This window comes from Caretta caretta, chromosome 5, assembly GCF_965140235.1.
Source record: "Caretta caretta isolate rCarCar2 chromosome 5, rCarCar1.hap1, whole genome shotgun sequence".
Classification (NCBI taxonomy): Eukaryota; Metazoa; Chordata; order Testudines; family Cheloniidae; genus Caretta; species Caretta caretta.
In genome coordinates, this window is record NC_134210.1 from 72,812,225 (window position 1) to 72,830,340 (window position 18,116).

Consider the following 18,116-nt stretch of genomic DNA (forward strand, 5'->3'; position numbering starts at 1 on the left):
GCAGTTACTTTCATTCTCAAAAGAGTGCATGCCCTCTGGAAAACAGACCAGGAGGAACTGAATATGAGACTTATTTATACAGATAGATGCATGGTTGAATATGGGATCAAAGAGGTTGCTCCACATAGAGAGACTAATATGAATTATTTTATATTTAAATTCAGACTAGTTTGTACTGTCCAGAGACATCTTCCAGGATCCTATCATCATCATCACCTACAAAAGAACTTGCACGATTTACCTATTCATATAATATTAATGCAATGCAATTATATTTATATGCTAAAATTACAATATATGGATATTATTACCTGCTGTAATTTAAGACACACCAGTTTATGCTTTCACACAAAAATATTTTCCTGGACATATACTTTAAACAAAAGAGCTCCTGGCTTGATGGCCATATGGACTTTAGTGAGATGAAGAAATGAAACAGCCATTACTGAAAAACATGCAGGAAAATAAGCAAGAAAACCCACACAGTGCTACATGGGGAGAATTTTAAGTAAGTATAACCTATGGAGATGTGAACTCTTCACTTTTGGTTTAAAATCCTTAACTGGCCAAGGATCGAGGAGTTCATGTCCCCATAAGCTTGGCACCTGAAAAGTACTGTGAGGTCCCAGCAAACTCCTTCATGAAGAAGTGGCAAAAGGCCTTTGCCTCTCAGTAAGCTAACAACAACTGATATGGACAGATAAATGAAAAGAATGTTCCTCTTTGGTGAAATCTAGAACTTACATGAAGAAATAGCTGGTACTTACTGAGTAACGTCTTAAAAGAGGAGTGTCCAAATTTTGACATTCAGTGAGTATATGCAACACTTGTTCAATTTGCACCAATTCTGTATTTCATGGGAACTGCTGGTGAAAGCAGGTGCAACTCTTGAAGCCAATTTCAGTTGCACCTCTATAACGGATTTAATTTAGTCTTGGTTGTGTTGTGGATAGCATAGAAGAAAGATAAAAATGGGAATGGGGAGTGGATTGCTTTGCCTTACACTCTCCTATAAGTTGCTTTTCCTGCTACTGTTGCCCAGTTTCCAACCCCCTAGTATGCATGTTACACTAATTTTGCACACTCACTGAAACTCAATCATAGCAAGTCTAGCTACACAACTTTTATGATTAACTCATACCCAATGTATATTGTACACCACCGTGTATAGCACTTCTGAATTTGGCCCAGACTTCCATAGGAGTTGCAATACCTTATTGTTGTTCCTTGTAGTCGGTCAATCTTTTTATTTAATTCAGCGATAATGCTGTGAAGCTCTGTGATTCGTTCCTCATAGCGTAGTGTTGTTCGCTCCTGTACATCTTCATGCTCTCTCATTAGATGAGATTGTTCACACTAAAGCAGAAAAAACAAAGTACAAAGGAAGAGGATGGGTTTTAAGATTAACCATACTGAGATTAGATGTAAGGCAAAGTTTTATGTGCATTAATGGCTCCCCTACCCACCAATCCTGACACCATTTTTCAATAGAGAGAGGAAAATAGTCTTTAGAGTGGCTTTCTAACTTGGTACAATCCAGGGCTTTACAGGCTACATGCCAAGAGCCCAAGGATTTCACCTAAATTCAATAAAATAAACCATACTGCAGCTGCCCTCATCTTGAATATAGTGTCACCCACCACTCAGATCAGCCTGGAATATCACAAACTGGGACCTATAGTCTTTGTGAAGATTGTCATCCAGGAAGAATTGTCTGGGCTTTTCCCATGGTTATCATGCCTTCCCATATCCCACAAGAAGATATTATGTTGGGGGCCTGCAAAGCCATCACACTATGATGTTGTGTTCTAGCACTGGATTTTATGATAGAATGCAATAACCCTATGCCAAAAAAAAAAAATCCCTCCAAAAACCTAAACCACAAGACATTGTGTGGCGATGTGCTAGATACCATGCCATGAAGTTGTAACTGTCAAATCTGTTCCATCAGACAGAGCTACAAGAGGTGCCAATTCCAGACACAAGCAGTGTATTGTAACACTCTGACATATATCTTAGGCTTCCCAAACATTTCAGGGGCATCCAAGTGTTTCATGAGAGATCAAGGAGAGACTTTGGCACAAGATAACAGAAATGTGGCTGCCACTTTTCCTCCACCATTCTGGTTGAAACAATATAGTGGGGTAAACATGTTTAAAATAGACAAAGCCTAGAGAATCTGTTAGTAAGCCTTTTTCCTTCCCATTAGGATTTTCTTTTTTCGGTTTAAGAAGGTACTTTGCATAATTTACTCATTTATAACACAATAAAAAGCTTGTCATTTGAGCCATGAAACAACAGACCTATTGCTTGTATTACTGTATGCTCCACACAACCCTGTCTAACTTTCCCTCCAACAGTGTTTCAATTCAGTCTAGTCTTAGTTCCAGATGCCAGAAGCCACATGCATTGCAATTACAGCACTAGCCATGGTACACATTAATTAGGCTTGGTAGCAGACTGGAAAGGGCAAGACTTCTGACCTGCTTCTGACCCCATGCAAGAATCAGGCAGGCCCCTGCCTCTCCTGCAGTCACACAATGGAGACTGCTCCTATTAAATGAAATCTCAAACTTACAGTGATCTATGCATTGGTACATCAATTGAACATATTCAATGCCTTTTTAATAAAACTATTTCTAAATGCTAAATCAGAACTAACTACTGCATGAATCCTCCTGCATTTTTATTTTACTGAAAGTGACTTGCCCTGAATATCACTCTATATGGAATTAAAATACAGTAAAGTAACACAATACATAACACATACAAAATTCCTATCTACAGTTAGGGGTCTGACAATATTTTCATAATAGCCCCTATTTTCTTAGGTTCATAACTTATGACTTGGGATCATTACTTATATGAAAATAAACTTCCTCCAAACTGAAAAATGATGTTAAGCTTGACAGAAAATTTATTATCCACTTTTTTTTTTTTAAGAAATCCATTTCAATACTTTTAAATTCTTGGAGTACAAACACAGCGCAGAATAGTCGTGTTGTTTTTCATTCTAACTGCTGTGAAATATGCAATGACTTTCACACTATATCTACCTTCTAACAAGATAATCAATGTTAGAATTTAATTGACAGGCAATAGTGATCATCTGTACTATCAATACATTATATTTGTATTTATTGTTTTTGGAAAGGGAGGGGAAGAACAAAGATATATATATATATATACATATAATAAGGGCCGAGTATATAATAATTGTTTTAAAATGTAAATACAAATTTATCATCACAGAATAATAGAAATTATGGATGGAAAATAGGTGAAGCCATCTAGTCCACACTCCGTGCAGGACTGTTCTCTACAGTGTTCTTTGTCCAAAAGAAGACTGCACTAGCTTCTTGCTAGAAGTATGATGACCACATATAATTTACACAAAATGGAGTTGCCTTCATCTTTAATGTAGAGGTACAGGATACTGACAATACATGTCCCATTATGCCGTGAGATTCATCTTGTTCTTAGATCAAAGGCACCAACTTTCGCAGAGTGGAATTCCTCTTGGATGAAGTCTGTCCCCCTGTGGATGTATCTCCATACTAAAGATAAGGGCAGCAGAGGGCCACATTCTTGAACTCCAATGAGCCACATTCAGCCTTCAGGCCGCACACTGGCTACCTGACATAGCCATTATATACAGACATCACCATATCCTCTTACTTCTCATACACTATCACGAAAGGCTTTATTTCTCTGTTCCCTCGCCTCCCCATCTCCCTGATACTTGATCAAATAACTAGTCCTTCCTTCAGAGTATAAAAATACAGGGGAAGAAAGTATCAGATAAAAATGTTAAACAGTTTAACAAAAATGCTAGACAAAGATTACGCCCAGGGAAAATGGAAAGAAAAAGTGGCTTACTGCACCTTTCTAAACCAAATTTCCTGTGACACACTTTAATACCCATAAACACTGTCTCAGTATTCTCCAGCTCAGTGAGTTATCTACTCAATGTGGGTTTTTTTAAACTGAAAGGATATTTCAGACGGAGGGTTTAACAATAATTTTCTGACAATAAATAAAAAGCCTACCACACCGGATTTCATTTCTCTAAGCTGGGCACGGAAAAGCTGAATGTTATTTATCTTGGCTGAAGATGTACTGACTCTCGCTAATGGACTTCAGCTACAGCACGAGGCTTGCTTTCTCTCCCTCACTCTCTCAAGTCATTGCACAGTCACCATTTTTCACAAAAATCTTTACTTGGTGACAGACATATGGTGAGTAACAAAGAGGAAACAACGTGAAACAGGGGAAGTGTATGCACCTGAAGCAGCTTTAAGTTTTTGTTTAAAAGGGTCTTTGGCCTCCCTGGGGCAACAGAAAATGAGAAAAAAGAAGGGCACAAGGTGGAGACCCAACATGCTTTGCCGTGGTTTCAGCAGGAATGATCTGAAGGAAACCTTGTACAACCTGGAGGATGATGTGGTGTTCCTGTCAGGCAATAGTGATTCTCCTCTGAGAAGGGTAAAAGTATGCGAAAGGAGACAATACAACCTATTATGCAATGTAGAATCCAGAGACAGAAAGAACCATCTAGACCATCTGTCAACCCAGGACTATACCTCTATTGGCCAATTTTTGTCCGTAGGTTTAAATGTGCCACTAGTACTTTTGATATATATATTTTTTCAATATTCAACCTAAAGTTTCTCTTCATTAATTTCACCAATTATTTATACCCCATTTCATTATATTAAATTCCTCTCTCTCCTTGTTTCTCATATTCTTCAAATATCAGATTTATCTCATGCACCTCATAGTTGTTTCTTATCCAAGATGTACATATTTAGTTTTTTTAATCTCTTCTCACATGTCAGTTACTTCCAGTTTGAGATAAATGCCTCACACCCTCTCTCTTTCTCCTCAGCCTTGTTTTGGTCTCATATCTAACTTTCTGACTGGAATTATTAATGGTACCACTTGGCAGAGAAGGAAGACACAAGAACAAGCCATGGATTCCTGGAGGAGTGTGCACATCAAGAGTAGCTGCCAGGAAGAAAAAAGTGTTTCCAGTAAAGTTTTTAGCCAAAGTGACCCAGGGTTTCTGGGACAGGCTGCAGAGGTTACTTCATTACAGAACTAAGTTACCATGCTTGGGAACACCTTTGGCACTTTAAAGTCTGATCTTCTGGATAAAAGGGAGGTGCTGGGAAACAATCATCAGACCAATAAAAAACGTGAAGTGAGAGAGAAGAGAAAATACTTCAACCTCAGGATGTTGGCACAAGTAGGTGTAACTGCTTATAAAGTGTAGCAACCTGCAGTACAAGAAACACCAACAGTATCATCATTTGCATTACACTTATTGTACTCAGCTAGAGGATAGTACCAAATCCTAATCTTAGTGCTAGAGTAACAAAATCCCTAGAATCTCAGACACCTGCCTGAGGTGGAAGTAATCCCAGTAACACAATATTTTAGGAAGAGTACAAGCCATCACCTGAATCAGCTACAACAATAAACTTGTCTAACAAGTTCTTAGGAGCCAAACCTTTGCTTAAACAATATTGTATTTTAATTTATGACAAGCGGAAGCTTTTAGGATGCCATCAGTTAATTCTTGTCTCTTTTAAATATAAGCAATATTCTGGTGGCCTGAGCCCCTTCCTAACAAGACACATGGATAAGAATTAATTGTATGGGGGTTTAGTCTGTGTAATGCTTGAGGCTGAATGAGAGTATTGGTAAACCACATCTACTTGCTATCCATTTAAACTTTAAGTACTATTTCTAATTATTTGTTTAGCTCAACTATTGATCTTGATTCCATGTCATCCAGCAAACCAGAAGAGTGCAAAAGGAATGGCAAAGTTGAATCTTCTGATCAGAACATAGAGTATGGCTTTTGGAATTGCCTCTTGTTTAGGAGTTCAGGTCTTTAGTCTTCCACTCTGCATCACTGCAGATCAGAGAAATGAATACTGTAGTCCTGATGGAAAGGTGTAATTCTTGTATGGAGAGCAGACACACTGCTCTAGTATTCCAAAAGGAAGCAGCAGTAACTAATTTAGGATAAAGTCCTTAATTACAAAATCCCTCGTTTCCAAGGTCATTTTAGCATTAAATCCACTCTGATTTTTTAATTTTTTTTTTTAAGAGAGAGTAACAACATTGACAAATTCTGAGTAGCATGATGCATCTTGGGAATGTAGTCCTTTAGGAATGTATTCCCTGAATAGTCCTACTCAGGAGGAGGACCACCTTGAACCAACTTTGGAAAAAGAAACATTTATACAAAAACCAACTGTACATGGTCTGTATTTTTCTGTGTTCCCTCAGCTTCAGTTTTTGTCTGATCCAGCAGTTAAAACTAAACTAGAGCTTCATGAACATTGGCTGTTTCTGTCTGCACTGGTCCCAACAAACTTCTTCTTCAGTGCTGACCTGTGTGGCTTTTTATCCCCTTTTACCTTTGCTTAAAGCTTCAAATTAATTCGAACCCAAATGACACAACTATCTTCTCACACTGTGTTTTACTTAAGCTCCATACACTGCCTATGGATTATAGTATGGTTTAGACTAAAACCAGAAGTGGACCTCCATACATCTTTGAATGACACATAGTTGGTTGCTCTTGAGGGAGATGGGAAGTCATTTTATAGATATGGGAGGAGAGTGGTTTTAATTTTAGTTTGTACTTGCAGCAGTTTGCAGATTTGTAGGAAGTTATTCAGAGTGATATGTCAGAGGAGATGCCAACAGGAGTATATAGTGGGTAAAGGGTCTGTTCCTGTCGTCTCTGCTGAATCCAAAGCACAAAAATATGTCCGGTACAAGGCACTAGTTACAGCTTGTCATAAACATACAGCTAAGGGTAGCATAAAATCCCTCCTTTATCTGTAAGGGGTTAAAAAACTCAAATAACCTAGTTGGCACCTGACCAAAAGGACCAATAAGGGAAGAAGATCCTTTCAAATCTGTGGGGGGAGGTTTTGTTTGTGCTCTCTTTGTTGTGCTCTCTTGGGACAGAAAGAGGGACCAGGCAGGGAAAAAAACCTCTCCTAAAACTCTACCTGAAATAATGACAGGTTTCAGAGTAACAGCTGTGTTAGTCTGTATTCGCAAAAAGAAAAGGAGGACTTGTGGCACCTTAGAGACTAACCAATTTATTTGAGCATAGGCTTTTGTGAGCTACAGCTCACTTCATCGGATGCATACTGTGGAAAGTGTAGATGATCTTTTTATACACACAAAGCATGAAAAAATACCTCCCCCCACCGCACTCTCCTGCTGCTAATAGCTTATCTAAAGTGATCACTCTCCTTACAATGTGTATGATAATCAAGCTGGGCCATTTCCAGCACAAATCCAGGGTTTAACAAGAACATCTTGGGGTTGGGGGGGTAGGAAAAAACAAGGGGAAATAGGTTACCTTGCATAATGACTTAGCCACTCCCAGTCTCTATTCAAGCCTAAGTTAATTGTATCCAATTTGCAAATGAATTCCAATTCAACAGTTTCTCCCTGGAGTCTGGATTTGAAGTTTTTTTGTTGTAATATCGCAACTTTCATGTCTGTAATCGCGTGACCACAGAGATTGAAGTGTTCTCCGACTGGTTTATGAATGTTATAATTCTTGACATCTGATTTGTGTCCATTTATTCTTTTATGTAGAGACTGTCCAGTTTGACCAATGTACATGGCAGAGGGGCATTGCTGGCACATGATGGCATATATCACATTGGTGGATGTGCAGGTGAACGAGCCTCTGATAGTGTGGCTGATGTTATTGGGCCCTGTGATGGTGTCCCCTGAATAGATATGTGGGCACAGTTGGCAACAGGCTTTGTTGCAAGGATAGGTTCCTGGGTTAGTGGTTCTGTTGTATGGTATGTGGTTGCTGGTGAGTATTTGCTTCAGGTTGCGGGGCTGTCTGTAGGCAAGGACTGGCCTGTCTCCCAAGATTTGTGAGAGTGTTGGGTCATCCCTCAGGATAGGTTGTAGATCCTTAATAATGCGTTGGAGGGGTTTTAGTTGGGGGCTGAAAGTGACAGCTAGTGGTGTTCTGTTATTTTCTTTGTTAGCTCTGTCCTGTAGTAGGTGACTTTCTGGGTGAGAAAACCTGGATTTGTGTTGGAAATGGCCCACCTTGATTATCATACACATTGTAAGGAGAGTGGTCACTTTAGATAAGCTATTACCAGCAGAAGAGTGGGGTGGGGGGAGGTATTTTTTCATGCTTTGTGTGTATAAAAACATCTTCTACACTTTCCACAGTATGCATCCGATGAAGTGAGCTGTAGCTTACGAAAGCTTATGCTCAAATAAATTGGTTAGTCGCTAAGGTGCCACAAGTACTCCTTTTCTTTTTACCTGAAATAAGCATCTAAGATTACAAAAATTGTAAATAAAGCAAGGAAATGAGTTAGATTATCTTTTGTTTTAGCTTGTAAATTTTCCCTATGCTAAGAGGAAGCTTTATTCCTGTGTTTTGTAACTTTAAAGTTTTGCCTAGAGGGGAATCCTCTGTGTTTTAAATCTTATTACCCTGTAAAATTACCTTCCATCCTGATATTACAGAGGTGCTTCTTTTACTTTTTTCTTTATAATACAGTTCTGCTTTTAAGAACCTGATTGGTCTTTAGTGTCCTAAAAACCCAAGGGTCTGGTCTGTGCTCAGCTTGTTTACCTGTTTGGTTGGTATATTATTCTCAAGCCTCCCCAGGAAAGGGGGTGAAGGGGCTTGGGGGGATACTGTGGGGAAACAGGAATTCTAAGTGGTCCTTTTCCTGAATCTTTGTCTCACTCACTTGGTGGTGGCAGCAGTACTCGTCCAAGGACAAGGAAGAATTTGTGCCTTGGGGAAGTTTTTAACCTAAGCTGGTAGAAATAAGCTTAGGGGGTCTTTCATGTGGGTCCCCAGAGTTCTGTACCCCACAGTTCAGAGTGGGGAGGGGACCCTGACATGGCTGCTTCCCCTACGGCACAAAGGTGACCTGGTTTTTAGAGTGGGAGGACTTGTGGAAGAACTATAGATCTTCAGAAGCCACTGTACATTGACCAAAGGACGTTCGCTAACCGCAGAGTGGTGGGAAAGCGTAGGTTAATCCCAACAGGATCCATAGATTGAAGACATAGGGAGGTGCAGTTTAGGCAACTGGCTCTAACCAGTGTGCAACAACCAGAACTCCAGAGTCCTCTACTAGGGCGTGCTGATTGCAGTGGGCATGCCCAGCACTGGTGCCCCAATTTCCTTCAGTTATATACATAGCAGTAATATCCGGTGTGGCACATAAGAAATCAAATCACTGACAGTGAAAAAGGAATATTCAGCAGCTGCTAGCAAGTGTATTCTCTAGCCTCTCTGTGGATCACCACTTGATTATGTAAATAATACTTTTTTAAAAACTACAGGAGATGAGAATCTATGCATGCCTCCATTTACGGATCTAATATACACAGTCAGTCAGATCAAATGGTAATGAGAAAGTAATTCAAACTAGTATTGGTGGAAGCAGCAGAAGTGCGCAGATAGAGAGAGCACAGCCAGACAGAAAGAATCCAGCCAGGTCCCAAATTCTCAGGTATTTTACAGTATAATGACTTACAGTGCCAGAACAAAAAAACAAAACAAAACAAAAACAAGTAACAACAACAAGTGGAGGAAAAACTGGAGAGAGAAAGAGCAAACAAACATTAGTGGCATTATAGCCAATAATATAGCTGACAAATATCCCAGGGAGCTGAGTTCTCTGTCTCTCTAGTCTGTTTCTGATGGCCACCTCTCCCCAGCATTGCATAATTGAAGTAAAGTCAAAATATAAGTAAACAGATATGTTCTGTGTCAAGACGACTCTGTATAATGTAGAACACACTGGAGAAGAAGAATTCTGCACATGCAGTGTTTTCGGAAGATGATGTGCATGTACATGCTGAAGTGGCCACAAATTTCATGCGCCACTATCATCATCCTGTCTGTGTTCTTGAGACTTTTCAAGAACCGTGACAAAATTCGTTCAGAGGGGAAAACGGGACTGGAACATACACAATGTGTACTGTACCACACTGGCCCCAATGTCTAGTATGAACCAAGGTAAGGAGATGAGCTGTGAAGCCACTCAGCTATCACCTTCTTCAGCTTGTGCAACCATGCAGATTCAATGTGATTTCTTGAAGACTACAGAGAAGGTGTAGTTGCCACATCCTACTGCTGACCCATTCAAAATTTTCTTTCTTAAAGCAGATCTATGGAGGGCTCTTGACACTTGTAAGTCAGTGTCAGACCTCTGACTAACATACGTGTTGTGAGAAACTGTCCTGCTCCCAGAGCTGCTCAAGGAACACGGCACATTTGCTGGAATAGTTCTGGGACAGCTTTTGTGGAGAAAAGCATGTGACTTAGTACTATCTGTCAGCAGCACCTCATCCTGGAGCTTCTCATCCTCTGAGCAAGAAGTGCAATAAATTACCTGCCAGGGTTTTACTGAGTAAAAGGGCCATGGAAGTTAGTCTCACCCAGAATTGTCTGAGGTTGTGCAGTTAATTCCTGACGTCAATCTTACTTTTTCTAGGAGCAATGGAGATTTAGAAACACAAAACACACAATTAGCTTGCAGAACTCATAAGCACAAAATACCATTGAATCCAAGAGCTTAAAAAGATTAAAAAAAGATGTAAACATTTATCTGGATAACAAGAAAATGTCGAGTTGTCATCGTAAACATTTAAAAAAAATAAGCAAATGTTTCCGATGGGTTAGTGGATCACCCAAAGATTGGCAAACTGATAAACAATGAGGACAAGAGGCAGTCATACAGAGCAATCTGGATCGTTTGGTAAGCTGGGCCCATTCAAACAAAATGTATTTTAATAGAGCCACACGTAAAGTTACATACCTATGAACAAGGAATGTATGCCATACCTACAATAGGTGACTGCACCTTGAAAAGCAATGACTCTGAAATGGATTTAGGAGTATAGTGGACAAACAACTCAATATGAACTCCCAACGTGATGCTGTGGCAAAAAAAGGCTAATGCAATCTTGGGAAATATAAATAGAGGAGTAGGCAGGTGATTTTACCTCGGTCTATGACATGGGTGAGACAGATACTGGAATACTGTGTGCAGTTATGGTATCCATATTTTAAAAAGGATGCTGAAAAACTGGAGAAGGTACAGAAAAGAGCCACACAAGTGATTTGAGGGATGGAGAAAATGCCTAACAGTGAGAGACTTAAGAGCTCAACCTATTTAGTTTTTCAAAAAGAAGATAGAGAAGTGACTTAATTGCAGTGTTTAGTACCTTCACAGGGAGAAAATATTGTGTAATTCTAGAATAGAAAGGCATAACAAGTATCAATGGCTTTGAGCTGAAGTCAGACAAATTTAAGTTAGAAATTGGCACACATTTTTAATAGTAGGGCCACTGACCATTGCAACAAATTGCTAAGGAAAGTGGTGGATTCTCATTCTCTTGATGTCTTTGGATCAAGACTGGATGCCTTTCTAGAAGATATGGTTTAGCCAAACAGACTCAATATAGGGGTAATTGGATGAAACTTAATGACTTGTGATATATATGTCAGATTAGATGATCTAATGGTCCTTTCTGGCCTTAAACTCTATGAATACCTGACCATATTTTTATATTTTGAGTCAGTTTAGAAATGTAAGGCATGTGAAAAGTGCCAGCATGATTCCATCTGAAAAGAAAGATTCTGTGTCTAAAGAAGACTACAGTATAGAAAACAGTACAAGTTTTCCACATCTGCCTTCCTACCCGTTTTATTCTGACATGAAAGGACCATTTCTAAGGGTCAGAGGGTACCGTGATTCAGTCCTTAGCTTCTCTACTGAACATCAGTTGTGATGGTGATTGTAGATATATGGACATCTGTCCACTAGAAACTGGACTGAGACGACCACCATATAATTTCTCACAGACCCCTGAGTAGCTATCGAGTAGCAATGACTTCTGAGCACTACTAATCTGAACTGGATTTGAACCTGACCTAAAGTTAAAGACTATATTCTATCATCTAAGCCAGCTAGGCCTTTCAGTAATTTATATTTCCTGATACAGTATAATTTAAAATGTTCCCTAATACAACTGGTTATTTATTCTGGCTTCAAACTAAACCAATTAAATTAAATTATTTCTTGACTTTTTTAACACTTACCATCAAAACATAAACATTTAACATCTTTGGCAAAAATATTTGTTATGCTTTCTTAAAACTTTTTTCCACTGATATCAGTGTTACAGTGTATGTTATCTTTAATCTCTCTTCCTCTGTTTGAAAAAAACAACCCAGACCATTTCCAGGATCTTGAACCATCACTCACCTGTGCCTTTGCCAATTTTTTTTCCAGCAGGTCTCGCTCCCTTTCTGTTTGCTGCAGACGTTTATTAAGCTCCACTATATCTCCCTTTAGTGATGCCAGGGCTGCTAAATGGAGCTGTAAGACAATCAAAATGTATCCAGGTTAAACTTGTCTACCAAATGTACCACTCTTTTAATGTACCACTACTGTAAACTACTAGGAGGCATCAATGTTCACAACTAGTTGTGACCTTTCACACTCGAGAACTTTTAAACCACAAAATGGGATAAAATAATCCACATGCAGCTGAATGCTTTTCCTGGAACACTCCTGAGGAGGAGTATATACTGTATTAAGAGAGAGAACGCACAACAAGGGTAAATATAATGCAGTGTAATTTAGTTGGAAGCCTGAGTCCATTAGCTTTTTTACACTATCCCAGTGGATACTAGCTCAGAGACTTGTGCTATAAAAGAAGGTGCAGTATCCTTTAACCATTTGAATGCTTTCAGACAGAAGAGCCTGTGTAACCTTCCTACAGAGAACAATGGGAATATGGCATACAAGGGTTCAAATTGTTACTTTGAGACTAATAAAAATTCCACTTACAGAGCAACCATCTTGCAGTTATCTGAGATAATTTTTTCCCGGGTCTCATGTTAGTGAGTTTAAACAACAAAGATTTACTGAAGTTGTAATGGAAGAACCTGACCTGCATTTCTTTCCTAGATAATATATCTGGGTTAAGCAATCATACTAAAGGCAAAATCCTGTCCTTATAGTTCGTACAGTCTGGTGGGTCCCATAAATATTTTACAGTTTCAAAATATGAATTCCAATACTCTTTAGATGCTTTTCAGTCTTCACTGTAAGTCTGCTCTGTATCAGTGTTAAGGGCTCTTTGTATTTCCCCCCTTTGTATAAATATGTAATTCTTCAATTAAAAATATTGGAAATTAAAATGCAGTACACACAGATATCAGAGAACATGCTACTAACAACTAAACCGAAGAATGGAGAAAGCCATCCAGAATGGGAAAGAATAGAAACTGAACCAAAAACTAGATGAGAGATGGAACAGAAGGCATATCCCATAAGTACCTGATGGCATGTGTAAATTTATCTTCAGCCAGTAAAACTGTGATAAAATGGGCAATCTAAGAGGAATCAACACCAATTTTAATTTAAAAAAAATTGAAAATATGCCTTTTCCCATATATTTATGCCAGTGAGACAGGCATCTATGGAGGGGCTGAGGGTGTGTGTGTGGGGGGGGCAGAATGGGACTGGCTGGACAATGAGACTGGTGGCAAGTAGCTGGGGGGTGGGGTGGGACTGGAAAGGGTTGGACAAGAAGACTGGAAGTCTGGAGAAGTAAAACAACAAATTGATGGATAAGGAGACTAGGATTGGGATCAGAAGCCTGAAGAGTGGACACTGAGCCTAGTTAGGTGAGGAGAATGGGACTGGGACAAGGAACCAGCGGTGAGGAAGACACAACACTGGACAAGTGAAGGGGGGCGGGCAGAAAGGAGTCATGCTTGTGGGGAATGGAGTCTGTGTCCGCTAGAGTACATTCTGTTCCAGAGCCTAGAACAGAATCTAAGATTCCTTAGTCTTACCATTCCTCTGCTGTCAGCAAATATCTGTGGTATTCACTAGCAGAGTATCCCACCCCGCTCTAGTGCTGGTCCCCATAGAGCAGTGTTTCCCAAACTTGGGACAGCACTTGTTCAGGGAAAGCCCCTAGCGGGCTGGGCTGGTTTGTTTACCAGCCGTGTCTGCAGGTTCAGCCAATCACGGCTCCCAGTGGCCGCGGTTCACTGTGCCCAGTCAATGGGGGCTGCGGAAAGCGGTGCGGGCTGAGGGCCAAGTTTGGGAAACACTGCCATAGAGGATGACAACCTACTATTGCTATCAGTTACTCTGGTAGCTAAAGTGGCAGAGGTCTGTGTGGTAGATCTAAAGGTCCTGCGGAAAAACAGTATGTGATCATGTAATTAAACACTGTATCATAATGCATATGCACCAGAAGGTTAAAATAAGCTTGCACAGGCAACCTTAATTCTGCCATTTCGTAACTGAGTGTTTGACTTTGTGTAGGCTTTGCATGAATAATGAACAAAAACAGTAGTAAGAAAACAGAGGTTAACAATGGACAAGGCATAAATTCAAAAGTGGTCTTGTAAATAACATGTCATTAGTATATAAAGAAACAGTAAGAAGAAGAAGGTGTGATAAGCTTACAACTGCAGCTTTGCTTACTAGGACACTTTGCAGCTCATGGACAGTTCATGATCTGTACAGGGATTGGTTTAAAAAATTAGTAGACCAACCATAAAGGGCGTTAACCAATAGTATTAAGTATAAGCGTGTATATAAGCCGACTCACGATTACGTATGTTGGATGTGTACCCTGAATCCACCCCCTACACTTGAGCCTGATCAACTCAAGTATAGTTTGATTGTATGCCAATAAAGAAACCTCAGTGAAGAGTCCAGAGTTGAACTGATTTCTTGGATTCCAGAGAACTGGATAAAGTGTTCTCCCAGAACTGGGCAAGTGCTCTGGATAAGACAAGTGGAAAAAGTCTCAGAGGGAATCCCAACACTTTGCAACCTTAATAATGTGGGTGGGTGTGTATAATATATATGTGTGTGTGCGCGCACACACAGTTTATAACATATATATGTTATTATTACACACACACACAAATATAAATGAAAGCCTAATTATGCTGTAGAAATTGGGCCCCTTCATGCACCATGGAAAGCTTCTTATTTCCCAGTGGGACATAGGAAAGTTATGCACTAGGTTATAATTTCTACACTATGCACTCTAGACACTTTTGCTATTGGCAATGGTCATACATTTCTTATCTATGAGCTTTTTTCTCCTTAATATCATGTTACCAGCTCTTATAATTAGCTCTAAAGTAATACACAAATTAACACCACACATAGTTCACAAAAAAGTGGTGTTTTGTTTGTTTTTTGAGAAAAGTCTTTTCAGTTTTTTGACCAGCTCTACTACAGAGTACAATAAAGAGCATCTGTTTCACAGAACTATATAACGCACTCTCTCCTCCCAAGCACTGCCTTCTCTCCACATGTCAATAATAGCTACAATTCTCTAAGTTGTATAAAACTAATATCACACAGTCAAGTAAACATCTCTCCCCTTTGTACATTATTCTTCAATGACTACCAGCTGTGGTCCTAATTAAACAACAGGCCAACAATGCTCACACACTGAGCGGCAGTATAAAAGGACACTGTTCATTTAAAAATCACATCTGAACTCCCCAGGCTTCCTTACCTGTGTTAACAACATCTAAGAGTATCAATACTGAAAGCATATTACATATTTCACCATTTATGCAATTTATTTTTTACATGTAATTCATTGTGGACAATAAAAATAGTTTCATGTTTATTTCTTAGTCAATTTTTCTTTATCACAATGCTGCAGTTTTATGATCATTGTAAAAAGATTTCTATTAATACTAGGTTTTGTAAAACCTTATGCTTACTATTATTTATTATTTTGTAAAACATTGTGTTTGTTATTATGATGTTTATATAACTTAGATTTTGGACTTCCTTTAACCAAAGAAATCCCATTTCCTTATAAAATTTAGTTTTATTAGTACTTAATATCATACAAAGCCAACTGTATACCAAAAAAAGGAAGGAAAAATCCCCAAATACTAAAGTGCCATGCCAGATAATATGACATTATCCAGCCAAACAGGAATAGCATAAGGTTTAACGGCTACTAGGACTTATATACATATTCATAATCTGGGTCTGCATTTACCTCACATTGTTTCCTCTTACAGCAGTAGGCCCGGTAGTGTCCTAACGTAATTTACAATTTCCCAACTAATTTGTAAACATGGTCACTGCAAACAAGCAGCTTCTATCTGTCATAGTCAATGGCAGGAATCATCTTTCCTCTTCATCTCAACAACTGATTTACATCTTTAAAAAAAGTGCTGTACTGGAAGCAAGAGATGTGGAAAGAGGAAACTGAAACACTCATGATTTTGACGAAAAACACTGCTAACCTCTGTTTTGCCCCCATCAAAAATTAGGGTGTCATCTCCCAATCTCCCAACCAGCTTATTGGCAGGCTTGCAGTTCTGCAAACACAAGATTCAGCACGTTACTTTATAAGGGTCTAAGCCACAACTGACATATTAAAATTCTGGTTAGAAAAAAAGGGGCAGGCAACGAGGGGAGTTCCCAAATGCTCCACTCTATGGACAGAGGTAAGATATCATATAAACAAAACAGGTTTCAGAGTAACAGCCATGTTAGTCTGTATTCGCAAAAAGAAAAGGAGTACTTGTGGCACCTTAGAGACCAACCAATTTATTTGAGCATAAGCTTTCGTGAGCTACAGCTCACTTCATCGGATGCATACTGTGGAAAGTGTAGAAGATCTTATTATATACACACAAAGCATGAAAAAATACCTCCTCCCACCCCACTCTCCTGCTGGTAATAGCTTATCTAAAGTGATCACTCTCCTATGATAATCAAGGTGGGCCATTTCCAACACAAATCCAGGTGAGAAAACCTGGATTTGTGCTGGAAATGGCCCAACTTAATTATCATACGCATGGTAAAGAGAGTGATCGCTTTAGATAAGCTATTACCAGCGGGAGAGCGGGGTGGGAGGAGGTATTTTTTCATGCTTTGTGTGTATATAATAATATCTTCTACACTTTCCACAGTATGCATCCGATGAAGTGAGCTGTAGCTCACAAAAGCTTATGCTCAAATAAATTGGTTAGTCTCTAAGGTGCCACATATAAACAAAACATTTAACATTTTAGTCAATCACAGACTAAACTTGCTTTGACTGAATTTTATGCCCTGTTTCAATGTTAAAGGTTTCTGGAGTGTGTTTTCAACCTCAAATCTACATCTCTCAAATTTAAGAGGAACAAGGTATAACTAATGGCCTCCAAATTTTAATTTTGTTTGAATGGTGGTAGAGGACAGTTTTTTCATTGTATGTTTAAAACGTGTCTAGCACAATCACATCCTGATCCACACTGAGGCCTAGATACTAATGCAACAGAAATCATCATTCATCATCAACGTGAAAATGGCCAGTATAAATGCATGTTCTTATTACTGTTTCCCTTGTCCTCCCTTTTCTTACTACTGTTTGTTACATACACTTGACCATCTTTTCTCAGTTAGACTATGCTCTTTTGGTAGGGTTGCCAACTTTCTACTTGCATAAAACCGAGCACCATTTCCCTGCCCCCTTCCTTGCCCCCAACCTAAGGCCCCACCCCCCACTCACTCTAGCCCTGCTCCCTCAGTTGCTTGCTCTCCCCCACCCTCACTCACTTTCACTGGGCTGGGGCAGGGGGTTGGGGTGTGGGCTCTGGGATGGAGCTGGGAAAGAGGGGTTTGGGGTGCAGGAGGGGGCTCTGGGCTGGGGCCAAGGGATTTGGAGTGAAGGAGCGGCCTCAGGGCTGGGGCAGGGGTGTGGGAGGGGGTGCGGGCTCTGGGGTAGGGCTGGGGATGAGGGATTTGGGGTGCAGAAGAGGGCTCCGGGCTGGGGCCGAGGGGTTTGGAGTGCAGGAGGGGGCTCAGGACTGGGGCAGGGGAGGTGTGGGTGCGGGCTCTGGGAAGGAGTTTGTGTACAGGAGGGGGTTTCGACCTGGGGCAGGGGGTTTGGGCTCTGACTGGGCGGCGCTTACCTCAGGCGGCTCCCGGTTGGAGGCGCAGCAGGGCTAAGGCAGGCACCCCGCCTGCCCTGGCTCCACATGGCTCTTGGAAGCAGCTGCCATGTCCGGCTTCTAG

General features: G+C 40.0%; 1 protein-coding gene across 3 annotated transcripts in view; it reads right to left on the reverse strand.

Moving 5' to 3' along the window:
• Nucleotides 1–18,116, reverse strand: part of MCC (MCC regulator of Wnt signaling pathway) — a 356,867-nt gene that overhangs the window by 93,686 nt on the left and 245,065 nt on the right. For all 3 annotated transcript variants that reach the window (XM_048849771.2, XM_048849772.2, XM_048849773.2), the window contains 2 exons: nucleotides 12,309–12,422; nucleotides 1,214–1,356 (listed from right to left, as the gene is read on the reverse strand). In XM_048849771.2, the coding sequence (XP_048705728.1) occupies nucleotides 1,214–1,356; nucleotides 12,309–12,422 (257 nt within the window). The remainder of the gene's footprint in view (nucleotides 1–1,213; nucleotides 1,357–12,308; nucleotides 12,423–18,116) is intronic.